At 37.4% G+C, this 27,515-nt stretch overlaps 1 protein-coding gene across 7 annotated transcripts in view; it reads left to right on the top strand.

Annotated features, from left to right (window-relative positions):
• The first annotated feature begins 277 nt into the window (after positions 1-277).
• Positions 278-27,515, top strand: part of BMT2 (base methyltransferase of 25S rRNA 2 homolog) — a 33,862-nt gene continuing 6,624 nt past the window's right edge. The window contains exons 1-6 of one of the 7 annotated variants that reach the window (XM_015628301.2): positions 7,359-8,746; positions 12,129-12,165; positions 12,765-12,906; positions 19,737-19,834; positions 22,785-22,958; positions 26,330-26,444. In XM_015628301.2, the coding sequence (XP_015483787.1) occupies positions 19,788-19,834; positions 22,785-22,958; positions 26,330-26,444 (336 nt within the window). In that variant the 5' untranslated portion in view covers positions 7,359-8,746; positions 12,129-12,165; positions 12,765-12,906; positions 19,737-19,787. Of the gene's footprint in view, positions 477-7,358; positions 8,747-12,128; positions 12,166-12,764; positions 12,907-12,942; positions 19,835-22,784; positions 22,959-26,329; positions 26,445-27,515 lie in introns of those variants that run through there. The other 6 variants (XM_015628299.3, XM_033514637.1, XM_015628298.2 and 3 more) reach the window with 6 other exon arrangements.

Raw genomic sequence — 27,515 nt, forward strand, 5'->3', positions numbered from 1 at the left:
ACACAAGCTACAGGGGAAGTCGCACTGCCCCGGACGCTCGGTGTGTTTTCCGTGTCACAGTTTTGCTAAGCATCGCGGAGCGTCCAGCTCCAGCCGCGCTGCGTGGGAAGCTCAGCCGGCAATACCGGGTCCCGCAGGCCGGGCCGCTGACAGCGCGGCCCCGTGCGGAGCCGGGAGCGCGCGGAGCGCCGAGACGCGGGGCGTGGCCGCGGACTCCATGTCCCGGCAGCCCGCGCGGCGGGGCGGTGCGCGCATGCCCGTCCGGCGCAGCCCCGGCCCGGCGCGCGCCTCCCCCTGGGCCGGGCGGTGCGCGGCGAGCAGCGGGAACACCATGGAGGCCGCTCCGCAGCCCCGGCCCGGCGGGGCCGCCGCCGCCCCGCCGCCCCCCCCGGAGCAGGAACGGAAGCTGGAGCAGGAGAAGCTGTCGGGGGTAGTGAAAAGCGTCCACCGGCGGCTGCGCAAGAAATACCGGGAAGGTAACGCGGGGGAGGGGGCCGCCCCGGCCGGGCGGCCCCGCTGCCCTCGCCGGCAGCGGATCGGGGTGTCCCCCGCGGGCGGGGGGCGGCGGGCGGCCCGGTGTCCGCGGCCGCTGCCGAGGGGGTGTGTCGGGGGAGGCCGGCCGGGAGCAGCTCCGCGCTCGCTTCCTGCTCCTCCCCGGGAGACCGTGGTCGCCGCTGCCGCCGGCTTCCCGCAGCCCCGCCGAAGGCACCCGGTCGGGTCTGCCGGGGTTATGCCGCTTTCTTGGAGCTGCTGGCAGTAGAGCCCTCTTCCTGGCTGAGGAGGGAGCTTCCCGGCCGTATAGCAGTGTTTTCCAAACTGAGGATCTGCAAGCGTGAAGACAGTAGATGGTGAACGCCAAAAGAGATTGAATGGTGATCTGGAAAGGCACACGTCTTTGTGAATTATTTGTGCCTCCTGCCTTTCAGTCGTAGTGCAGTAGTTCAGGCAGGAGCACTAACTGAAGGGGTTGGGGTAAAGCTGTTGTAATTACTCGTCGTCTTTGCAAAATCTACTTTGTCATCAGTATTAATGCCCTTATGCAAGGTTTTTATGGGTGGTATTGGAATGCTTTAAAACCTCCCTGAAATGGTAGCACCGGTTACGGAAAATTCATCCATGCATTCTTTTAGGAAGCCCACAGCTCACCTCCAGAAGAGCACACATGAAATGGGAGCTCTTCCTCTTCTAGGCACAAGTTCTTGCCGCTCCTCTGTGTTTGCGTATTACACTTCTGTTAAAGAAACAAGGTCATGCTGCCTTCTGGACTCCCAAAATCTCCCCTGGAGCAAGTTCATGGGATTTGGGCACAAATACCGACCTATCTAGATACTGATCAAAAGTCACTGTTTATTTTGGCCTTGGTGAGGCAAAACTTAAGGGAGGCTCTCCCTTCTTCACTCAAATGTTGGGAGAATGAACACAGTATATTTAAACATTCAAATCCTGGCAAAGCAGTCCAGCTTTTAATAGTACACATTTCTGTGTTATTTCAGAGTGCCTGCCTATTAAGACAGACAAGGATTGGTTTAGTTTAACTTTTTTTTTTAAAGTGAGCAATCTCTGTAGCAACTGATTTTTTTTTAGATGAGAGCCTAAATAAGGAGGAAGTTTTTGTAAGCCTACTTCTTAGCAAAAAGCAAGTTTGTGCTCAAGGATAAGTTGTGTGTAGCTGGTTAAGTGAAAGAGCCAACAGTGTTTTTATTTACTTCCTATGACTAAATCATGCATTAGTGAAAACTTTACCGTGATTTTTCTAGTCACTCCAAAGTAGCAACATGATATGTCATTTAATTAAGAAAGTTAAAATCAAACAATTCATCACATCTATGCAACGAGAAGTTGCATGGTACCCATTACCCACTCATTACCTACCCATTACCTACCATTACCTACTCATCCAGTAGTAGGTGGTCTTTACAAGGACCACCTTACTAGTGCTTAGTAGCCAGTAGTACTTCCTATATTCGGTTCTTTCAGTTTAAGAATCTTACTTTTGGAGTATTTTCTACCTACATCTGCCTTTGCTTCTAAAAGAGAACTTGAGAATCTCCTTCTTAAATGCCTTTAATGTCTTTCTGAAATTGTAATACCAGGGATATTGATCTCTGAAAGATCTTTCCTTGGAATTTTTTTTTTCTAATACTTGGTGATGCTGACTGGCAAGTATGTTACCCTGACAAAATTAAAGTTGACAATTTGTTAAATAGAAATAAAAAAATCAATAAATCATCTGTAATTTTGCTGTACAATTTGAATTATGACTTGAGTTTGGAAAAGCAAAGAGCAAAATCCCTTCATCCTTACAGCTTTTTACACTAGGAAAGCCTCTTGACTCCACAATTGAGTGCTGTCACCTCCATATGAAGCAGAAACATTATTCTCTAGTCTTGTATTGTCTTTTTTTCTCATTTCTTTTTCTACTTTGCCTCCTCTTATGTTTTACTAGAGTTCTATTAAGCTAGTTTCCATTTTGTTTGAATAAGCAAAAACTACTAGAATTGCTGTTGCAAGGACTTCAGTGCTTTGTCTGCAGAAGCCAGAGTAGAATCCCATATTAATTTTGTTGGTAGATGAAAAATCATGTTCATTATCCTGAAAGCTATATGATTATTTTGCACAGAGTTGGTATTGTAATATGATCCTAAGTTACTGTCTTCTGTTAGAAGTGTTGAAGGCAAATAGATGCATCCTTGAAACACTGAGATATGTGTTGATAGATTTTATTTGGACTTGATTTTAACAAGCTGATTTCTTAGCTATTTCATTTGCATTGCTGACAGTATCAAGGTTTCTGTTTTAAAGGGTAATTGTAGCAGGCAAGCCAGTATATTATGTGAGTTGCTTGTAAGTGCACCATTGTTATAATTTCATTTCATTTTCTGCAATGGTTCCCCTCTTTTTTGAAGATGAGCCAGTAAAAAAGTGACAATATGCTCCAAAACTGCAAGCCAACATGTTTTTGGAAAAGTTGCATACTTGTCAGAAGTGCAAGAGCAATATTTCTTAATTAGGGAAGCACTGCAGCAATTTTTTTGCAGTTACTAGGGAATTACTAAAATAAAGTTTAGTCATCATGTCATGTAAAGGATTTGATGTTGATTTTTTTTTTCCTGATGATTAATCATAGCTGAACCTTGATTTATTTTTTAATTTCTGCACTTGCTGAATCGCTTATACTTGTAAATATGGTGGATGGATTTTTTATGTAGTTCTGTACTGTGCCTCATGTCATATCATAGCCCCATACCATTCATGACAAGCATTTACCATCTTGATGCAGCTGAATTGCTTTTAAGTGTGCATTGAAGTGCATTTTTTTGTTTTCTTCAACAATTTTAGATTTTTTGCTGTGTGACTAGTATTTATCTTTTCTATTGTTTGGATATTACCAGTATGACTTATACTGGGAATATTTGAAATTTTTTTCTCCTTTTTTATCTCCCTTTTATCCTTTATTTCCTTCTCTTGCCCTCTCCGTTGTTCAGAAGAAAATAAAGGGAAGCATGTTGTTTTAAATGCCATGGCAAATTTGGTATTTTGAAATTGTAGGCTGCTTTTTTTTTTTTTTTTTTCTTCTGTGGGTCATGCAGTAGTATTCTATGTGATATTTTGAAATTATTTAATGAAGTTTAGCAAATGGGTGTAGGTTTTAAATTAAAGTGATTGGTTCTTGTCTACACTGAGTGAATGTGTCAACTAAATCAGCCAAGCTTAAGAAGTTGTTTCAGGCTAATTTTAGGTAGTGATAGAGAAAGAGTACCTATATAGTGATTCCTAAAAATAAACATTCATGAGGTTAGCCTATAAACTTTATCATCCTAAAGAAAACTTTAAGTGAGAATAACTCTGATCTGTAATACGTTCACTTAGGAGTCTCTCTCATTACTATAAGGCTCATGGGGTTTTTTAGTTTTATTCCTGCACCCTGTTCAGACAGAGTAATTTCATCTTAATTATTTTACACACCACAGTAAAGTCCAAAATCTAAAGCTTCTCTCAAGTAGTGAATTACTCACTTATCAGAAATTTCAGGGTGGTTCTGGATGCTTGACAGCAGCACTTAGGAAGTACAGAAATTAGGGTTTTTCATGATGTTTGAATTTCTTTTACTATGTGGAGATGGGGAAAAAGCAATGTTTGATTTAGTTGCTTCCTGTTGGTTCTGTTGCTTGGTACCACAGGTGACCCCAAATTTTACAGAGCTTTACTCTATGCATCTTTCGGGCATCTGCAGCCATGGGCTGGAGCATGTTTTATAGGTTGCATATATGCATGAATGTTTCATATACATGAATGTTTCATGTAGACTGTGTGTGTCAAGCCTTACAGACAGACCTGTAAAAGCAGATTTAGTGGTTCCTAAGGAACTGCACAAGATCTACTGAACATCTGCTATGTGATCTATATTTGTTTGCTTCCTGTTGCTTGTAGTAACCAAATAGGTTTAATTTTTACTGGGATAAAAATCCCTTCCCCTGATACAGAGGCGTTCTGTTTTTCTCTCAGTTGTTTATTACCTTTGTAGTCATGCAGAGCTGTATTTATCAAGTAACATTTTTTCTGTAGCATGACCCGCAGTTATAGATGGTTTTCTGTGTAGCCTGAAAGATGATTTACAAGACTACATTTCCCTTAAAATCTTGTAATAAGTGCAAGCGGAAAAAATTGCTGAGGTATCTGTAAAGGTATTTTATGAAATATTTTCCTGTGTGTTCACCAAAATAGTTCATTTCTCCTAACATATGCCTGCTAAGGCTGTTGAGACTTGGAGAATCAAACAGAATTGTTGTTTGTCCAGTTACTAGTTACCACATCACAGAAGCTGACAAAAACATTTCAAGGTGGCAGTTTGATTCCTTAAAAGAAATATTTCTTGAAACTTCAAAGAAAAGGAACTTCTTTAAAGTTGGGGTTTTTTTTCAGAAAATTAGGGAAAATTTACAGGAACCTGCCTGATGATAATAAGTAACCCAAGTAGGTAAGTGGTTTAGGCATTTAGACAGAAGGGTTGTTCTGAACTCAGTTGTTTCATGGTCTCTTCATCTCATGTTTTTCATGAAAAACCATGAGAGAGCTTAAGTTCTTCCTGATGTGAAACAGGAAACATTTTGAAATGGTGTCATTTTTCACAGGACAGGAAAAACTTTGTCATTGAACTCTACACAATAGGTTAACAGTTGTTACTCCTTTTTGGTTAAATATAACTAGTTTGCAGTAGAAATAAACCTAAGTTTTCAAGATATTAATTTGTGTTTTACCACTTGCATTAATTTCCTGGATGAGGAGGTAATTTTGTAATAATACTATTGAATTTTCCAGCAATAGAAGCTAAGTTTTATTTCATTAAAATGAAAATTTATTCTAGTTTATGACATGAGCTTTAAAGTATTATTACCCTTACAGTTTGCACACCACAGTTTTGCAGCAAGGCTTTCATCAGAAATCACATAAGATTTATATTTTGGGTGATTTAATTATTGCTATCATTTAGTTAGCCTGTGAATCTGAAAATGTACTGCCTTCAGCATGGGCCTGCACTTCCTGAACAAACAGGTCTGTGTCACCTTCCCTGCTCCTTTGTTGCCCTGGCAGGGAAGATGGTGTTCCTGTTACAGGGTCAATATAACAAAATCTGTACTTATGCATCAGCTACTTGTAAATTTTGCTCCTGCATTTGCAAAAATTACCAAAATCAGTAGTTTCTGTTGAAATATTCATCTCTGTGTTGGTTGTGTTAAGGTACAGCACGTAGTCCATCCAAGAAAGTCAGGTTTGGGAAAGAGGAAGGAGAGGAATGAAGTTTCCAGTAGAGTTGATCCAACACCTGGGGGCAGTAATTGCTTAAACTGTCACATACATGCTGTTTGTCTGACAGCCATCAGAGATTTATAGCAGATCATAGACAAAAATTATTCTTCAGAGAGATCTAAGCTACTAACCCCAGTAGGTGCTGAAATATCAATCAGTTGGGCCCTCAGAGCCTGTTTTGTGTAAACAGATGGATAGAAAGTTTACCTGAGAGGTCAGATATAGAAATCCACATTTTGTCAAGTGAATCCTTTCCATGTAAGTTGAAGGGAGGAGCATTGATACTGAGATAGAGAAAATTAGATTCTTGCACTTGAATTTTTAAAAAAAATTTTATTCTGGAATAGTTGCAGTAATTCGTAGGAAATGTGAAGTAAATACTAGTCAGACATGAGAAGGAAAATATTAACTCTGATTGCTTGAACTTTGTCCAAGTTGAAGTTCATGTTCTGTATATAGACATGTAAAATTGGAAAACAGACAAGCCAAAAATACCTAGTGTTGTTTGCAAGGAATGCTGAATATGCGTTTAGTAAGACAGATGTTCAGTAAGCTTATCTTGTATACAGTGAAAATTATGAATGTCATAATATTTGATGATATTCCTCATGTAATTAATTTTTCTTATCATTGCCACAGCATCCATACATTAATAGTACAGCTAAATTTCAACTGACAATGTTAATGAGGAAATTTTGTCAGATACTCACAGGAATTTGATTTCAGCTTTAGCCTAGTAAACAGTATAGGACTGCTTTCCTCATTTACTATTTAGCATTTTATAGAAGCTATTTATTGTTTCCAGCAAGTGAGAGGTGATCTTAAGAGACTGAAAATGAGATGGATTCTTTTCATTCTGCAGTCCATTGCCATCCACAAACAAAATAGCCTCAAAAATCTTGCTAGGCATTGCTATGGCCAGCAGCTGGTCATCTGAAGTTATCCAGCATTGTCATAGACACTTGTTAATTGTGGGGATAGGTTTCCTTTTTACAATAAACAATATTTATTTATTTATTTTTATTAAGGTAGTGTTAATATTGTGGAAATATTAATGTGTGGGTTTTGGTTTTGCCTTTTGTTGTTAGTCAATATATTAAGGTTATTTTCTCTTGTACTAGAGCCATCAAAGTTCTGGTAGAGGAGAAAATAGGAAGGCAGTGTGTTTTTAAATAAAGGTATTGAAAAGGAAGCGGATTGAATCTGGTTTTCTACATTACTAAGTTATACCAGTATGTAGAAGACTTCAAACTTTTAAACACTTAGGGGTGGGTTTTGGTGGGTTGGGGCAGTTTTGATTTTTTTTGTTATTGTCGTTGTTTTGTTTGTTTGTTTTTGTTGTTGTGGTGGTTTTTCCAATTAGAAGTACCTTGAATTGAGAAAATTTTAGTTTCCAGAAGAAAATAATGATAGTTCTAATTACACTTTTCTCGAGTGTTTTTTGTTTGTTTGTTTTAGGGGGGGTGTTTTGTTTTGTGTTTTGTTTTTGTTTGTCTGGGTTTTTTTGTTATTGTTATTGGGGGTTTTGGGGGGGGGGGGGGAATTTGTTTGTTTTTCTGAGGAAGTTGTTGCTTAAGATCTAAACCTGCATTATATGTACCTGAAGACTTAAATGCACAATGTCAGTTAGCTTTTGGTTTGCAAAGTCTTGTTTGGTGATGGATGAAGTATTCTGTAGTTAGGTTTGAGATTGTACTGGAAATGACTGCTGTTTTTCCAAAGAACACCTGTGGACCTATGGAAAATAGTAATTACAAGTCTCTTCTTGTGGGTGCAGATAGTACTTTTATAGTTGTATGTGACAACTGTTGTGTTGCTTGATAAAACTAAATTGTTCAAATCAGTTGTTTTGGGTTTTGTCCCATTCCAAAATGATAAATACTGCCTTTAGCAGTATATATAATTTATCTTATATTTCTTCTCTATTGCAGAAGATTGTTTTCTTAAAATACCAGTAGACGTAATTTGTTCTGTCAGAAGTTCAAGAAAAACTGCCTAATTAATTTTTTTTGTTTATTTTATAAGCATACCTTAAATGAAAGTTCCATTTAATGCTCTAGAAATAAATGACTTTTTAAAATAATTTTTGGTTTTTTTAAATGGGATGGAAGAAAGCTGGAGTTTTTTTATTTATTTTTTTTTACTTTTTCTTAATGGCAGACTACTTGGAGAGAAGAATTATGGTATAGGTTTCTCTCACCAGGAATGGCAAACCTGATCTTCTCGTGCTGTTCTGGGAACCTCTGATAAGGACTTGTAAATAAATGCGGGACAAGGAGAGTTCTTACAAATTTTGTATGATTCTTCTCCATTAAAAATGTTCTTGGTTGTTGAAAGTTACAGCTAGCATTTGGTCTCTATTGCTGTTACTCACAATTAAAATTATCTTGTAATGAGGATCATTTAAAAATAACTTCTACGTGCCTGACCTGTTCTCTCTGTGACAGTATTCAGCAACTGCTGATTAGTCTGTGGTTGAGTTCAGGGTTATGACTTGGCTATTCTGTGGACAATATTAATGTGGGTGGAAATTACTTAGAAGGATTCATCTGTTCTAGGTAAGTAGTATTGGCTTTTTGTTACTGTAAAGTCTGTGTTACAAAGAGCATGTTGATCAGTCATTTGTTCAGCGATAGAATTCTAGGAAGCAGTGGGCTTTGACCTTTTTTGTTTTTAAAGGAATAATTAATCTTCAGGGTGAAAATTAGGTTATTTATTTTCTGGGTAATTCTGAATGAAATAGAACAAGCATTAATTAATTTTAGAATAACATGAGTATAGTGGTTTGAGAGGTGTGTGAAACTCCTATTATGAGCTAGTTTTGCCTGTCACATTTTTCAGCTGGATAGTGGCACATCTGGCTCCTTGATGGAAATCTCAGGCCCATGAAGATCTCTGAAGGATTGGCACTCAAAAGAGGTTTTAAATTGCATAAAAGGTAATCTGTAAGTGTAGAGTAGAAGTGTTTAGTGCCTTAAACTTTATGTATGGTATGGTCACAAGTACGAGAAGTTTAATACACAAAGTATTAACTTTTAGATGTGTTCAAAGACTCAAGACTTTTTTTCTTTTAGATTAGCCTACCACAAACTGTTGTTTATTTAAAGTGTTGCTGACTGCTCAATAGAAGACTTTATCTATCTTATTTCTCTAGTAACTACTAGTAACTACTAGTTTTGAAACCTTCCTGCATATTTTGCTGCCTATTTGTTTACATAGGCAAAAATTTATTGATTCATAAATAAGTGTTTAGAGTATCAAGTTGCCATATTTGCACCTGGATTATAATGTATTGCTTGAAAAATCAGTACACAGTGGATTATAATATACTGATTGAAAATAAAATAAAATTAAAAAATGAATACCTGTGTTCTGGATGTCAGTTTGAAATTGAATGTTACAAGACTTACTGTAGTTACTATCTCAAGGTCTCAACAGATAGGAAGGCCTGTTTACATTTTCAGCTCAGTATTGGAGCATGATTCTGGATTTAAGGTTCCCCATATCTAGTGTGCCTGTTAGTGTCTTCTCAAAGCTCATTGTGGAGAAAAACCACAGCAAAACAATGCTCTGCTATGCTACTTGCTCAAATGAAATTAGATGCCAGACCCTTTGAAAGGCCATGCACAATGGTGCCAGTACCTTAAGATGACCTATTGTCTGCAGTGGGTTGGAGCTTGTATTCATGAAAGGGCAGAGAAATGGGGATATCAAAATATCATATCAGTAATATCAAAATCAGTACTGACAGTGGGCCAGCAGCAGATGCTTAGACAAGAATAAGTGAAAAATGCTGCTGGAGAATCACTGTGTGCTTGCTTACCATTCTGTCTTTCAGTGATACTGTGCTTTAGGAGCTTCTGAGTTAGAAATCTCATCATTCAATATGGAGTTTGTAGTGGATTTTCTTCCCATAGTTTGTCAAGCTGCATGAACTTTGTGAACTTCAAGCATACATTTTATGGGGAAATAACTTCTTTTTTTGTCTTCTAAGCTGCTCTTTCTGAATGTCTCATATTCTTGGAGCAGCCAGAAGTTGTTCCCTATTTGCCTTCCCTCTGTCAGTTGTGATCATGTGGAAATTGTCCTCTCCTTGTTTCATCTACCTTTTTCCTTCCTCCATTTCAGTGTTCCTCAAATAAAAGCAAGGCTGTATCTCTCTAGTGCAGACAATTTCTGTATCTTTGTATTGGTAAATGAAAATAAATCAGAAGTGCTCACAGAGTTTATTTAATATAGGATGTGTGACCGAATTACTCAGTGATGATTTTTTTCACTTTTGTTCTTCATCTCTCTCCTCATTCAATCTGTATCATTCGGTTTTATTTTCTTGTCATCTCAGATGACAAGAGCTGTTACTGCTATAGGCATCTCCATTGTAACCCAAAGTTCATGTCCCAGTGTGCTGGTAGTCAGGTCTGGGTCTGTTGCTATATATCTCAGTTTAAGATCCCTTATCTGTGTATGCTTTTAACCCTCATCTGACTTCAGGGAGAGGTGCAAATCTATGCCTTGTTCAGAAGGAAATCAGAGCAGCTGCTGTGAAAGCAGGATTCATTTTTAGAAGGCATCACTACTTTTACTAAGGGTAGGCTAGTTAAGAACATCTGGTCTTTGCATATTTCTTCTTTCCCATCTGTCTTACTTCTTAAGTTTTAAGGAAAGGGGGCATTTGGAAGTACAATAATTGCTTCAGGATAGACCAGATAAAGTGAATAAATAAAAGAACATTAATAAACTTCAGATTTTGTATTTGTGATATTTTCCTTCAGTAAGTGTTCATTCATTTACTTTTCATCTTTCTGATCAACCGTATATTCAAACAAACCTTTAGCAACTGCAATTCATTGAAGCATTTCACAGTTGTCTGGAGCATGCAGTAGGATTCAGAGTATTGTGTCAGAGAAACTATGACACTTTATCTAAATTGCACCAGGATTAATTTGCTATTGAGAATCACTTTGAACTTTGCTAGTGCTTTCTGGCTTGGTGCTATATAGGTTCTGCACTTTGACACAAAAAATACAGATTGCTAGGAGTTGTGTTTATTTTGTCCCCTGTGCTGGTAGGCAACTGTTGATGCCATTTTCTGCTCTCTTTTGTCAGTAGGGTATGTTCTGTTCTGCGTGTTTGTTACTGCAGAAGGCTTTCCTGAAAGCTCTGGAAAAATGCCCCACAGGTTTTAGCAGAAGCCCCTGTGGGGACTTGCCTGCAACTTGGGTGTTTGCTTTGGTGGTCAACCTCTGACCTTGCTGATACCATTTCTTATAAAGCATACCTCTCTGAACTTGATTAATTTGGAAAATAATGAGGGATGCCATTCAGTATTATACCCTTTTCTTTTTGTCCAATGTAATCGCTTTCTTATATATGCTTGTTGACTAGCAAGTAGAACACATAATTTATTGCACAGCTTTCCCATTTTGATAACATTAAATTCTGGCCACTCCCTTCCCTTCCATCTCAACTGCCATCTCAGACAAGGGAGTATAAACACCTAATTTTAAATATGACTCACTTTGATGATTGTACAAGTGTGCTAGATGCTTATTTCTGAAAATTGCTGTGACATCCCTAAACCAAACCTAAGCAGGGAGTAACCTGGATGGTTGATTTAAATCTTTTAAGTATACATCTATACTTGTCCATCAGGGCCAGTCTTTCTGCAAGTGGACGACAAATGAGGTGAGGATTGTTGCTGCTTTGCACAGGAGGGAAAAAATAAAAAGGCTGCCACTGTAAAAAATCCTTGATTTGCTGTTAATTAAGACAAACTATATCAAAGAAATTGCCATAAGAAATCTCATACTGGCGTGAGAACAGGTTATACTGTAAGCTATTTTCAGGCTTTAACAGACATTAATTGTTAGCTTATGGCTGATACACTTTTAAAATATTTCCTTCTCATATAAAGGTGCTACAAGATGGAACCATGTGAAAAGTGTGTTTGTCAGAGTTAAAGCTTAAAAGATAGCTGTGTTCTTGAAAAGTTATTTTTAGCTGTATTAGCTTGTAAGTTCAAAATCAGTACATATTTTTTATTCTGCAGATTGACATATATTCTACATATGTGCACACATTTGTGATTGAGAAACACAAAATAAATTCGTGAACACCATACCAGGAAAGTGTTTTTCTTAGGGCAGAAATACCCTTTGAGTAAGGTACACCAAGGGTTTGCATGCTGTATAGGAATTGGGCCTAGCCATGACTAGCGTTTATCTTGTTTTTGTTTAGCAGCACATTACGTAAAAGCAGGCTAGGAGAAGTGGATACTTAGGAGCAAAGAAGGAAAATCATTGTGTTTAATTACTTTGCAGTGCCAGAACTTAACCTGCAAGACTTCTTTTCAGCAAGGTGAGCAGCATGGAAATACATCTGTCCCTAGAGATCAGCAGAGGAGTTTGTCTGAGATTTCCCTATCATAGTTGGTTTGATTCTTCAGTACTATCCTTAGAAGCTAATTTACTGGGCCTGGCTAGATTAGACAGCAGTCAATGAGAGTTTGAATTCCTTTTTCTTTTTCAGTATACTCAAAGAAATCTATATTGTGGATTTAACTTTCATGGCTTTTCATGTGATGTCATCTACAGTATTTGCCATGGATGTGAATGCTAGTAGAAACCTTTAAATCTTTCACTTCTAAAATGTTTGTCATGTTAATGCTCATTCACAGAAATCTGAAAGCTTAACTTCCCAGGGACTTTAATTTCACAGAACAAACTGAACAAAATCCATGTACTGATATTTCTAGTTTCTCAAGTGCCTGACAGCCCCTTCCTGTCCCAAAACTTGGAATTTTGTGTTTATGACTAGAGAAAGGAGGGTTTGTTTTTGTTATGTGCAGGTAAAGTAATCTCTTGGTGCATTATGCAACTTTTTAACTGGATGGGGATTTTGCTGTGTAGATAATGAGAGACTTTGTATCTGACGTGCAATTTTTTTGTTTTGTTTAGTGGGAGACTTTGATAAGATCTGGCGTGAGCACTGTGAGGATGAGGAAACCCTGTGTGAATATGCTGTGGCAATGAAAAACCTTGCAGATAATCACTGGGCAAAAACTTGTGAAGGGGAAGGCCGAATTGAATGGTGTTGCAGGTAAATAATGTATTTGAAACATGCAATTGCATGCTTTTACTTGCAGTTATTTATAATACAAAGTGTAATTAGTTTGTTTTTTTTCTTTTTGCCAATGTTTAACATTTGTCCTATAGCATACTAATTATTTTTTGCTTTCTTAAAGAAATACCTTCTTAGTGTTCCACCTTACTAAGAAAATAGCTTAAGAAGTGGTTTGGTGATCCTTTTTTGAAGTATTTTCAACAAACAATTTTTTTCTCAAATACTGAAGCTGTTTGCAAAAACCTATGAAGTAATTTTCCATGCTTTTGAACCTAAGCTGAATAAATGCAGTGAGTGTAACTCAAGTTTAATTTTCAATGGTTTGGTTTGATTTGTACATATAATAGTGTTTGATCTCTAAATGCAGATCTCTCTCTGGTGCTTAATTTTCAATTCTTAATCTCCTGTGACAGACTTTAGCATTGTGAAACTTGTTTTAAATGTATTTAAAACTCTAAAAATCCTATTAGTCATAAACATCTAGTTTTTGTTGGACTATCTGAACTGTAAAGTCATGAAATGAGGGGCTAAACTATTTCAGTCCCTGAGAAAAATAAATAGGAAAAATAGGAGAAATGCTGGTCATTCAGAATTCCTGCATACAGTTGGCATCCAAGACATGCTATGGAATCTGTACAGCAGAATAAAAAAAAAATGCTCTTGAGATTTAAATGGGAATAGAGTGTATCAATGGTCTTGCCATTGGGAAGGGAATGACTTCAGAAAGCCAAAAAGTAATCCTGTGTGCAAGTTTGTAGGTCCTGCAGGTGAGTGTTGCAAAGTGCTGAGCAAAGAATAGATGTGGTTTTGTTAAATTTAAATTCTCTTGAGCCCATAAAACAAAAAAGACAAGAAGGAATTGACTGTGAAATGGTTGATCTTGGTGGCAGCTTCAGCTGTTCTGTGCCTTCTGGAAATGGAGCAAGTAATAATAACCTGAGGTTTTTTTCCCTAACATAAACCCTTAAATATTTTAAAACTATTCCTTTACTTACCAATGTTTTATCCTTTAGCTTAGAAAAAAGCTGTCATAGTGAAGTGTTTCTTTATAGACACTCTTCTTTGTGCTTTGTGTATCTATATCCCAATTACATGAGAGGTGTCTCAGTTATAAAGACCTAAACCCAAAAATGGACCGTGTTTCAATGGCTTTGTCAGGGATAAATAAAATAGATTTTATTGAGGTTGTAGTAGACTCTCATTTATGCTATTGACCTTGGTGGTGGTGGTGGTTTGATATTGTTGGTTTTGAGTCTTATTTGGCTTTTTTTATTGGTTTTGTTCTTTCGTTTGGGTGTTTGTTTTGTTTTTTGGTGATTGGCATGGCACTGACTTTCACTCCTTTGTGATCCCCAGCAGCTTATTTCTGTGTTACAGGCTTCCTGAGTTGTTAGTTGTTTATTTGTATTTGTGCTACTCATTACTTCTGTGGAAATGCTGATACTTATATTTCTCTTTATTACATTGCACTCCTTTGAATCGTACTGAATTTTAATACAGTGATTTCTTGCAGCATCTTCCTCCCACCCTGCCTTGATTTGGTATCATTCTCAGATCACTTGTAAAGGAACTGAAACTGACTGTTCCACAGTTCGGGTTATCTGTGAAAAAAATAGTTGTACTGGACCTAGGGGAGATGTCATGGAACATTGCTTGATATTTTCTTGCAGTTTGATTGTCAACTAATATATGAAACGTTTTCAATAGGGCTGTGTGTTCTTTAATTTCAGCTAAGGAGTAATCCCTTAATTTGTGGCAAGTTTCTGTTACCATATAGGACAGGATAATGTTTCTTCGGACAGTGATGACTTGTTTTATAGAAGGTTTGGGGCTCTCATTTGGTTTCTGTTGTAGATCATGTACAAAGTAAACATGGAAGTAAATGCCCAGTTTGGGCTTTGCAGCCTGAGCTCATATTAGGAAGAGAATCCACCCACTAAGAGACACTAGAATGCTCTGACTTAATATAAAGCTTTAGATAAAGCACATAGCTTTCATTTTGCAAAGTCAAGGGATCAGGAGTTTTTACAGAAAAGGAGAGTGTACTTGTCAGTTCTCAGATTTTTCTGAGGCCTGGATTGCTATATACCAAGGCATATCAGATTGGTTTTGTGTTCTGCAATTTTTTTGTACTTTCCCAAGGGGCCAAGAGGTGTGCCAGACTGGTGGCAGGTCCCATTGTTGTTACTCCTCCTTGTGCCAGGGTGCAGAACTGCATGCAAGAGAACTGTGAGACTGAAGTGAAAGCTTTTGCTCAGTGCTTATTACTATGTTACCATGACAGCAGGAAGGTAGCTGTTTTGTATTAGGGTGAATTTTAGTTTGTGAGTGCAGTGCTGAAAATCGTTTGGAGCCACCAGTGTTTACCTCCTGAAGAAAGGAGAGACTGTTTTGTTTTAATTTGAAGGAAGATATTTTCAGTGATTGGAAACTGAGAAGTGTTTTTTCCATTAGTTAAAAGGGAAAAAAAAGTACAAAAGACTTTGTGGGTTTTTGTTCTTTCCTTCATTTTCCGAATCTGATAAAATAAATCTGGTAGTATAGAATAACCACTAGAGAAGCTGTGTGTACTTCTCAGGATCAAGAATAACAATTTTGTTTTTCTTTCAAAACTCTTTCTAGCTATTTAGTTGAAGACAGTGGAAAAAATCTGACATTAATTCTTAAACCAGATGACATAAAACTTACTGTTTTACTTCTTCATTAGTGTTGATTGAAAGAACATGTATCCAGACTCTAGAAGCTGTAAAAGATGGAAAGCAGTACATGACAGACTGTGCTGGTGGCCATATGCCGAGTTGTATAGGGCCAATTTTGTTTATTGTTTCAGGGAAACATTACAGAACTGTTAAGTGGGGAGAGGTATGGGGGAAGAAGGATTAAAACTTTATCTGCTTTCAGATCCAGGTTTAGGATCCCGAGTGGTGGTATAAATAGCCTGGGCAACACTCAACTGTTTCTTCCTTCTTTCCTTTATATATATTTAGAAAATGGAATGTGAGTAGAAAGTAGTATTTGCAAATTAACACTTTTGTTTCTCATTTATTTATATTAGAACACAAAACTTAAAACAGGTTAAGATGGTGTTTACCCTGAATAATTGTAACTCTTTAATTTTTGCTGGCATAGATAGGCTGGTGTACCTTTGTACGGACAATGAATGCCAGCCTGTTCTGGTTCTAGTTAAAACAGAATAAGCTAGACCAGCAGGTTTGTTTCTTTCTGTTGCTTTTGCCTCAGTGTTCAGACTTGTGTTGACTTGACTGTTTTTTTAAAGAACAAGAAATAAAGTCTGCTTTTCTAATTATCATGACAAAACACTACCTAGACCCGTATTTAAAAAAAAAAAAAATAAAAAACCAACAAACTCTTCTGACTGTTTAATGAGCAAAGAAATACAGTTCTGATGAAATAAATGACAGGCGAGTACAGAACTGTTTGGAAACATTTCCAGAGAATAGATGGGAAAAGATTATTTTTAAAATATTTTTAAATATATTTTTTTAAATTCTAATTTTAATTTTTTTACTGAGAAGGATTCTGGCAAGGTTTATCCCTGTATCCATAACTAATCAATACTTTTATTAGCAGTCTGTTGAAGTGTATTAAATTTGGAAATGAGACCAAAGAGAGAGAACTGTCACTCTGAGAGCAGAATTAAAATTAATACAGTTATAAACTATACTAAACATTATCTACTGTATTAAATATTAGCTATGCAAATAAAGGCCAGGGAATAATTGATTGTGACAGTCTTTCAAAAAACTATTTGGATTCTGAAGCAGACCATAAACTGAATATGAAGTGGTCATGGGATGCTTTTGCAGAAGCAAGTATCATACTTGAGTGTGTCAATGAGATTGTCCACGAGATATGTAAAGTACTACTCTGACTTTATTTAGCATTGCTCTTAACCAAAATATCACCTTGGCCACTGCATTTAAAAAACAACAAACACCTGATCAACTATAAGAAAGATAAAGAAATTATCAAAAACCTTCTGTTTTTTCCACAAAAGCTTTGATGTTCTTTTCTAGAAACTGGAGCTATCTAGTCAAAAGAAGAGAAGGCTAAGTAATCTATTGGAGGATCTTTGAGAGTAACAGATCTCTGCTAGACTGGAAAGCTGATCCTGTTTAATTGGAAGATTGAATTAATGTTTTCAAGTCGCTTTAATACCGTTTTGCAGGTTTTTTTGTTGAATGCAATTAGTTGAGCAATTCACTGCAAGGAGAATGGAACTGAGGAAGGTGGCAGAAACAGCAGGAGGGGAACCATTTAAAATGGGAAAAGACAATGTTCAATGTTTACATTTATATGACAGTCTTAATTTTTTGCTATTAAACACATTGTTTGCTGATGATACTAAATTGTGAGGAACTATTAACTCCCTTGAAGGCGGACAGGCTCTCCAGAGAAACCTCAACAAGTTAGAGGGCTGGGCAATCACCAGCTATATGAATTTAGCAAAGACAAGTGCCAGATTCTGTGTCTGGGATGGTGTAACCCTGGATGTATGGATGGACTGGGGAATGAAACAATGGAAAGCAGCACGTGGGAAAGGGACCTGTGGGTCCTGGTTGGTGGCCAGTTGAATGTGAGCCAGCAGTGCCCTGGCAGCCAGGAGGGCGAACCCTGTCCTGGGGGGCATCAGGCACAGCATGGCCAGCTGGGCAAGGGAGGGGATTGTCCTGCTCTGCTCTGAGCTGGGGCAGCCTCACCTCCAGTGCTGGGGGCAGTTCTGGGTGCCACAATAAAAGAAAGATACAAAGCTGTGAGAGAGTGTCCAAAGGAGGGCAGCACAGATGGTGAAGGGCTTTAGGAGAAGCCTTTTGAAGAGTGACTAAGGTCACTTGGTCTGTTCAGCCTGGAGAAGGGAGGGTCTCTGAGGGGAGACCTCATTGCAGGTACAACTTCCTTGCTGAGGGGAAGGGCAGACGCTGATCTGTGGTAACCAGTGACAGAACTCAAGGGAATGGCCTGAAGTTGTGTCAGGGGAGGTTTAGGTTGGATATTAGATAAAGGTTCTCCACCCAGAGGGTGGTTGGGCACTGAACAGGCTCCTCAGGGAGATGGTCACAGCACTTGGTTCAAACAAGAAGTGTTTGAACAATACTTTTGTGCATATGGTGTGACTCTTGGGGCTGTTCTCTGCAGGTCCAGGAGTTGGACTTCAGTGACCCCGATGGATCCTTTCCAACTCAGGATATTCTATGACTGCTTTGTTCTGACGAGAGCATAATTTGTTTGTTGAACACTAGAGCTAATTAAAGCAATGATCATGTGATAACTGCTGACTATTTTCAAGTTCTTGGAATCCTCTGGCAATAAAAGATGTTTCCTTCAGAAACTGGCTTGGGGTGGCCACACCCCAAGAGAAACATATGATTACAGATCTAGTTGCGTTTCTCAAAAGGAAAATGTCTCAAACTCCTAGAATTGAGACCAAATATCAAAAAAAAAGTGGAAAAATGTATTATATAGAAGTTTGTTAACTTGCAGTTTAAAAATATATAATTATGCTGATAAAAAATTCCAATACTTTACACTGAGAAACCTGGTATTCTTACCTATGCTGAACACTATTTCCTTAATTTGAAGCTGGATTGTTGCACATGACAACCACAAAATATTTTTAGTCCAAGGGAAACTTGACTGCTCTTCTAGGTATGATTAATGTGTACAAGCACAGTTGAGACTCCTCCCCTCCCTTCACTTTGGAGGTTGGGAGGTAGATGGCTTTAAGGTGCAGAAGCATTTGCAATTTTATTTTTTTTCAAGCTAGCAGCTCTGAGAGTAGTCATTTATGAACTTGTTCCTCAGTGTGTGTGGAAGGAGGAGATATGTTTTGCAGCAGAAACCATGATGAGAAGTCCAGGCATTCCTTCAGCTCTGATGGGAAGTTTGCTATTTCTCTGTACCTTCACTGAAAGCCATCTTCAGTATTGGCTTTTGGTTAGTAAATGTTTTAAGGAACATAAATCAAGCTCACCTTTTCCTCATGATAATGCAGAAAGAAAGAGTCAGTCGATAAAATCGGGTGCTTAAAATCCTCAAGTATTGATTACAGCTATCAGAAACTGCTTTTCGCTATGATAAAAGCTGACCACACCAGCTTTAATTTAGTTATTTGTTATTACTTGGGCAGAAGAATTAATTAAGGATTCTGTTATGTTTTTTAAATTTCATATGGTGTTTCTTGGCAATGTCCCCCTCTTTTTTTTTCATTTTATATTCTACTGAAAGTCATGGATTTAGTATTTCTTTTTGAAAACAAAGCTTCTCTTTTATTGCTGGTGAGTATTAACAAAATCATATATATTCATGTTGTCTTTTCCTGAGACTTCTTTTATGTGTCCAGCCCAAGTGGCAGACAGAGCAGGGGAGTCAACTGGAACAGGTTATTTACTGTTTGAGATTTGAAATACGGAAGATAAGTTTCACTGAGGAAACACAAAGATTTGATTTTTTGATTTTTTTTGTTAAAGCAAAGACATGAACTGCACACTTCACCCAGAAACCTAACCTGTCTCCTCATCTAGGAACTGAAACAGTTTGGACCTGAAATATTTATTTCACAGTTTGTGTGAACTGTAGCAAGTGTTAGCTCAGATAGTATTTACATTGCACAATTCTTCACAAGCAAGTATGTTAATTGTAGAGCTAATATTGTGTCATCAAACTGAATGTTTGTCAGTTAAAAATGGAGCTGTGTCAGTTTTTAGAATTATAAAACAGATTGCTTAATTTTCACTTTGTAGGTAATTGAGATGCTCTGTTCCTTACTTGCGACCATTGTTTTGTAGAGTCTTATATAACTGCATACTCAAAACCAGAGTGATCTATGATGGATTTTAATGGCTGTGAAGTTAAACCTCTGGCTACATCAGCAAGTTACCACGAGGTAAACTACGGAGTGCATTATCTCTGCTAACTGCCAGTGCAGTGAGTGTCCATGTGCTCACTGTTAACCCACAGGAGGTGTGGGGGTCACTTCTACAGGGGAAGTACATAGACAACTCCTCTGAGAGTTCAGGAGCCAAAAGGACAACATGTAGTAATCATGCCAGAATGACTGTGATGTCAGAAAAGTGTAAAGCGAAGATGACCCTCAGTGACTATGAAGTGCAGTATGATCTGAGGTTTTTTTTGTTTGGATTGGATGGATTTGGCTGGGGTTTTTTGGTATCCCGTGGTACTGAACCAGTAGGCAGAGCCTGGGATCTGAATGTGAAGAATTTCATCCATTCTTGGGCTTTCCTGTGGCACTGGCCAGGTGTCCACCAGGAAAAATGCAGAAGTAGATGGTTCTCTTTGTGGTTGACTTTGATAGTGTCTTATATGCAAATGAGGAAGGTCTGTTATGAAGAATATAGAATTAAGAGAACTTACTTGACATGATAGGGGTAGAAGGATAGAAAAAACACTTGCATCAATACCAAGAATGAGGAAGAAATGGCTTCTCAGTGACAAGAAGAATTTGCACTTTACAAGTAGGTGGTTCTCCTGTGCTCATTAAGTGTTAAGCTGGGTAGCATACCAGCTTCTAGGGAATTAAAAGGTTGATAACATGAATAGTTGAGAAGAACAAGAACTCATTCTTCCAAGGCTGAGAATTCTCTAGTGTCTTACATGTCAATGCAACACTACTTAAGCTGCCGTTGATTTTGGATGTTTTAAGACATGTAATGAGAAAAAAAGACTTAGAATAAAATAAAGAGACTGCAGGGTGATAACAAAGTGGTGCAGTAGCTGATAAATGGACAAAAACAGTTTTTCTTTCCAAGTTTCATTTCTTTGACTAATTGATACACAGAACTAAATAGTTCTAAATTGATCACCTGTTTTTAAATAAATAATAAAATGTGTAAAATACACTAATTAGCATACTAGCAGTAATGCAAGTGTTTTTTTCTGGTGTTCTCATTTGTTTATTGATCTTTTTAAAATTTCTTTCCTGCTAGTGACTGCCTTCTTAGGCATTAACTACTTAGTTAATTTTAGAATTGTTGTCTTTCCATACATGCAGTCTCTAATGGATGCAGCTGCATAATTTTGCAGTCTGTATGTCTGGTAGTATTGCAGGCTAGACTGGAGCATCTGTTTTATGAAGAAAGGTTGAGGGAGTTGCATCTGTTCAATCTCAAGAGAAACTGAGAGGGGACCTCATCACTGTCTATCAGTATCTGAAGAGAGGGTGTCAAGGGGATGGATCCAGGCTCATGTCAGCCAATGGGACAAAAGGCAGTGGGCAGAAACTGATGCACCAGAAGTTCCACCTGAAAATGAGGAAAAACTTCTTTACTGTGCAGGTGACTGAGCACTGGAACAGGTTGCACAGATAAGTGGAAATTCTCTTTGAAAATATTCCAGAACCCTCTGGATACAATCCTGGTCCATGTGCTCTGGGATGACCCTGTTTGAGCAGGGAGGTAGGACCAGGTGACCTGCTGGGGTCCCTTCTAACCTGACCCATTCTGTGACTGCACATTTCTGACTCAAGGTGCTTCTTTCCTACCTGTTTTGGGGTAAGTTACTTCTATCTGTACCTGTTAGTGTATGTTTCCATCTAAGAAACTCAGTGCCACTCCAATGACATTTTTTTCATTGTCCCTTCACATCTTATATGATGGAAGAGACTGGGTATATTCGATGCCTAAAATATCACCAAGCCTTAGATAAGCCCTGTGTATTCCAAGTCCTTGTCACTGTTTGTGATTTAAATGCACCATTATACCAGCGTGTTCATCCTTAAGTCTGTGATATGAAGTGTCATTATCTTGTTCCTGCTTTGTATAAGATATTTTGTGTATCTTTGTATAAGATATTATTAAACTACACTTGAATTTGTTTTGTGGAATGTTTCCTTCAAACTTCTGCAGTTTTGTTAGAGGAAAATGAAGTGAATTTCAAGAAAGCATCATAAAAATGAGTTGTTCAGAAAACACTATTCAAATAAGTATTATTTCTGTTAAAATTTCCGTGCAAATACTTGGATGGCATATTTAATTTAAAAAATGAAATTGTTCAGGGAGAGTCCTGCTTTTTAATTTCGCAGCAACAATTTTTTCCAGTTCTAGTTATATTTTGTGGATGAAATTCAGTTATTCTCAAACATAGTGCTTGCTTCTCGTACACTAATGCTGACTACTGATTGAAGAGCACAAGTGCTCTTTAACTTCTTTTGTTACACTAATTTCTTTAAACTGGATAATATTTGTGTTCTAGTATGATTAGATTATTTTGTTCTGGTTCCTATGAGAAAAATAAGTAAATATGGGGGAAAACTGAAAGTTAAAATAAGTCTTCCTCAATAATACAGCTACTAGCTGTTACTTAAAACCAAAGTTACCCAGGCAGACTCAATTAAAAGTAAAAACTGTTGGATATAAGTTTGCACATAAATCTGGATTAGGTTTCTTTTTCCCCAGCTTATGTGCCAGCAAGACACACATTTTAAAACCTTGTATTGGTGGGGATCTAGCTGATAACTCCTTGCACTATAGTGGAGAACAGAGCTGAAGTTTACTGTCTGGTGATGTTCTGACAAGACTTCTGCTGTCTTACTTTAAAAGTCTATCCAGATAAAAATATTTTGAATCTGTTTACTCAGCTGTGACTTACAGGGTAATTTTGGAGGGGGGAAAAGCCCAAACAACTCACCACTTGATTTTCCATTGTTGGGTGTACTGCATCTTTTTTAAAGCTGGTTTACCAAAGTTGAAATAAAACCCAGATTTGTTTAAAAGCTGGCAGCACTTGTATCTCTTAACCCTCTGGTATGTATCTTAGCTATAGTAGTGACTAAGAAAAGCATTCTGTTTTCCTGGGGAAATTTTTTTTTGTCTTTTCAGTGTATGCCGAGAGTATTTTCAGAATGGTGGGAAAAGAAAAGCACTTGAGAAAGATGAAAAAAAAGCACTTCTTGCTTCTAAGACCACTCCAGCTTTAAATGTTCCTGAGACTCCCAAGATTGAAGATCCTTTGCCAAACTTCGGCTTGACAAATCATGAAGCTATGACAGAAGAGTAAGTTTTACTTGTTTTGACTTTTTTCCCCTCTTTTTTGAGTGTTAAAACTTACCATGACATTTTTTTGCTGTAACATGTTAGATCAGAATGATGTATTTTTAATAGTTAAGAAGGGGAATTTTCATGTGAATATATGCATTTCAAGAGCTGTTTATGTTGTAGTATATTTTGGTGAATGCTATAAAAAAATTGCTAGAGAATGACAACTTAGTCATCTTCATTTTAGTGCTAGAGCAATTTCACTTCAGTATGTCATTGGTGTGCAATGCAATTTATATTAAACCTTGAGGTGAAATAAGGGAGATGTTAATTAAGTTAGAATCTAATGGCTGTTCAGCACTATTGAAAAGTCAATTGCTTATGTAAGTACTAAGTGCCAAATGTAAATATCAGAGTACTTAAAACTTTCTCTTCATAAATAATTGCAGAGAAACTCTTGATTCCAATTACACACTTCAAAAGCAATTTGGAATTACAACCCTTAACTTTTAATGTGCTAACTTTCTGATGACTGGCTCTGCAGAACTTGTAGTATCCTTGAGGTATTTTCCAAACAACAGTTTTAATTTTGTTTTTGACCTTCACTCAAGTAAGAATTGTATTTTTGGCATCCAAGACTAACTTTATTATTTCTGGAATGCCACCCTCCATTTTTTTTTTCCTAAATAACATGTCATGTTTGTGACTGTTCCACATGTGATGGAAAAAAATTCATATTTTGCAAAGACAATGAAATAAGGAATGCATAAGCATAGAATCTACAAAAGTTATAACTTGTTTCATATTCTTTATGGGATAGTTGTTATGACTTCCTGCAATAGTGTTTTTTTCTGTTGTGTAGAGATTTTTTTCCTTTACTTTAGCATGTCTGCTGTGATCAGCTATTACTTGAAGCTAGGTGTAGTGTCAGGTAGGGAAAGAATGACATGTTATTAATATAACTAGTAGGTGTGTCTGTCCTTAGGACCTGGTGCCTTTTGTGTCTGTCATGTTTGTTTAAATCAATAGGTTTGATGATCATATATGCTTTAAAGCTGCCTACCAGTGGGAGACATTGTCAGGATAAAGCACTGGTTCTCTCTTTGCATTTCTTTGCTCTCTTTTTGATCTGTCTTCATACTTTCTGCAGTTAAGAGTGGCTGTTGCATAGCTAGCTTCACCTGCCTTCTTGCTGCCAGTTGTTTGTAGCCTTCCTTTTTGTTCTAATGGGTACAGAAAGGAGTTAATAGAGAATTTTTATGAATTATTTTAAAAGGATTTGTTAATATAATGAGTGCTGATGATTTTTATTTTCATTCTCAAAACTTTAAAAATATACTCACCCCTTAAGACATACCTGGAAAAGGCAAGTTTTATAATATTTACCAGAATAAGCTGCAAATAATAGTAAGTTCTTAGTAGCCACACAGACCTTGAAAAACAAGGCATAACTGGTCTAAGTTACTGTCCAGAGAAAACAATCAACATTTTTTTTATGCCTTACAGAAGAAATTACAGAGTTTATCAGAAAGAAAATGGACTGTATATTACACATAGCAGAGATCTCTCCTGAAATGCCTTGTCATGTCTACACTGATCTAGTAGTGAAGTCTCAAACTTGTATCCCTTGGTACAAGGGATATGGGGAACCTACGCACAGTGTTTAAATACTGTCACTCCGTTTTGGTCATGTAACACTACAAGTAAGAGTTGTGGGTTTGTCTGTCCGTATGACTAAGCCTGTGACTCTTTGTTTTACTTTGCTGTGTGTAAAGACAATAATTCTGTTCATCCCATATATAATCCTCTCTCAATTAATATATAAATATATATAATTAAGGTAGCTTTTGTAAATAGGAAGAAAGTACACATCATAGTGATTTTTTCAGTGTACCATAGGTGAAGTGGCTGTCCTGGAAATTAGAGGCTTCTGGGAGTTGCTGCTTAATTTTAATCTGACAAGTATTTCATTGAACACTTAAAAGAGAACATGTTTAGATCTCTAGAGGCTCTCTTTTTTTTTTATGGGAAGTTTTCACTGCATCCTGTTTCCTCTTGTTATGCTTCCTGTGGTCCCATGTATCCATTGATTTGTTGTTACCATATTGGACTCTAATATAGAATGCAAGCATACATACAGGCATACATTTTTGTGTTTGAATGAGAAAGGATCTGCCATTAATGTCTCCATTTGCTAGACAAGGAGATATACTGGTCTGAGAAACCTCAGGCTACCCTTATGTGGGAAAAGATACTACTTGACTTCAGTCCATGTTTGAGATTTATGGGTACTAGGATCTGTATCCAAATTCCTGTTCCAAGTCTGGAAAAACGGTTGCTTTCATCTTAATTTTGAAATCTCACTGGGTACTGATTGACTTACAGGGTAGCTTGGTAATACTTGCAGCTTTAACTTAATTGTTACACTGTTTGCCTTGGTCATGGTGGTATTTTGAGAGAAGTATGCCCTGGGTATCTTCTGTTCAATGTAGAAGCAAAATGCTTAAACTTGCCATTATTATTTTGCTGAATGCAACAAGACATTTTCTACTGCTTTTCCAGCATCCTCTCTCAGGTAGGTTACTTGAAGTCTAGAAGGAGCCCAGATAGCCTGGATCTCTTACTGCTGCTTAGAGGTTTTTTGTTTTCTGCTTTGCTGTTGCTATGAGCACAGCCATGGCTTGGTTTTATTCCATTGGCCCTGCACCTCTGTTTCTGAAAGTCTTTGCCGTTATCTGTCTCCAGGGCTGAGGCTTTCCCAGAAACAAAACAACTTATAATTTGGAGATGTCAGTTGGTTTTGGCTACAGAAACTTGAAGCAAAAGAACATTTTCTTTCTGGAAGGTTAATAGCATTCTCAGCTATGTGAAGTCCCTGTGAAAGCTGTGGCTTTATCTTCCCCTGTTAATGGATTTTGGATATTCGAAGATGTTACAAATCATCATGGGATTTTTCTAGATTGCAGCCCTGTAAATGATGCAATTTATGAATTTGTTCTCTGTTTCCCTTTTCAACTCATGAAATTTTAACTCTTATCTAGTGTGACTTCAAAATCAGTAAGTACTACAAAAAGTTAAGTGAGAAACACAATATGAGAAAGCCTGTCAGTGGACACACAATTTGCAATTTAATTTACTTACTACAAGTGCACAAGTTAATAGTACTACAGCTGCTCTGAACAAAATTCTTCTGCTTGAGGACCATCTGCTTTTATTGGATGGAGCTTGGTTCTTTAGTATCTCAGTAATTGAAGTAAGGCATTCACTTCTATTAGTCACTACTGTGGTGTTCTGTGAGAATCTTTTGTATTAGTTACCTGAAGTTGTAACTCAGAATACAGCTTTAAAAGTTACATTTGAAAAAATTGATAATTCTTGCTGCTTCTTAGGTTCCTTCACTCCTTGGGAAAGATCAGATTACTTGATGTTGGTAGCTGCTTTAATCCATTTCTGAAGTTTGAAGAATTTCTGACAGTTGGCATAGACATTGTTCCAGCTGTTGAGGTATGTAATGTTTCCTGTATTTAATATAAATTTGATCCTCAGATTTGTGGAATGCCTCAAAATGACTGTAAAAAAACTGCATTTAATAGTTAAATGCTTTCTAAATATCTGTTTTATTAGGAACTAAACATTGCATCCTTTCCTATAAACAGGCCCTAAAGTTCTAGTGTTTTCTTTTAAAAATAAGATTTTTTTCCCAGAGACATCTTTATAATGGTGTTACTAATCTCGTAATTGGAAAATTTTAGTAGCCGTCTTTTAATGGTATTTTAGATGAGTCCTTGCATCTTAAAAGGTACAAATAATGATTAAGTAGGCATATGCTTAGGCAAGAACCTCTCAGAAGCTGCATTCACTGACAGAAGAAAATGATCAGTGACTGTATTTGGTGAGTTTTTCTGTGGAGATTTACTAATCAGAAGTACACTATAAGGGAGCATTTCTGTTTATTGCTAGAAGTATTCTTGAGCTTCCAAAATCCAGAAGACAAACTTATCAGCATATTTGGGGTAAATTGCTTCATTTTCTCTAGGCAGTGAGGTTCTCAAATGCCCTAATTCTGCTGTAGTCGTATTTCTTTGTGTCTTTTACTCTTGACCCAACTTCTGTCATCACTAACTGCATTTATCAACCACACAAAAGGATAAAATGGAATATTTTATTTTTTTAAAAGACACAGAAGTACATTTCTGACAGAAAACAGAAAAGCCTTTGACCACACACACCTTGACTACTTACAGTTAAAATTCAGGCACTATTAAAATCTGTAGCCTAAGATAACCCTCCTTAGAAGTGGAGAAGTGAAAAGAAGTATACAGGTGAAATAATGCAGTTAACTGGAAAGTAATGTTCTCTTACTTGCTGCAGTGTGATTTACATGCTAAATACCTGGTAGTTGGTTGTTGTTACAATGTTTAGTCTATTAACACCTCAATTGTATATTTGCATATATGCTGAGAGATACTGAAAGATATTCTTTAAAAATTTGAGTCTGATTAAATTGCTTTCAAAAGCAATTCAATGTTAGTGCCATCTAAAACACAAACTTCGAGTAGATTTTGTCTTGCCTAA

Source organism: Parus major, chromosome 1A (assembly GCF_001522545.3).
Source record: "Parus major isolate Abel chromosome 1A, Parus_major1.1, whole genome shotgun sequence".
Classification (NCBI taxonomy): Eukaryota; Metazoa; Chordata; class Aves; order Passeriformes; family Paridae; genus Parus; species Parus major.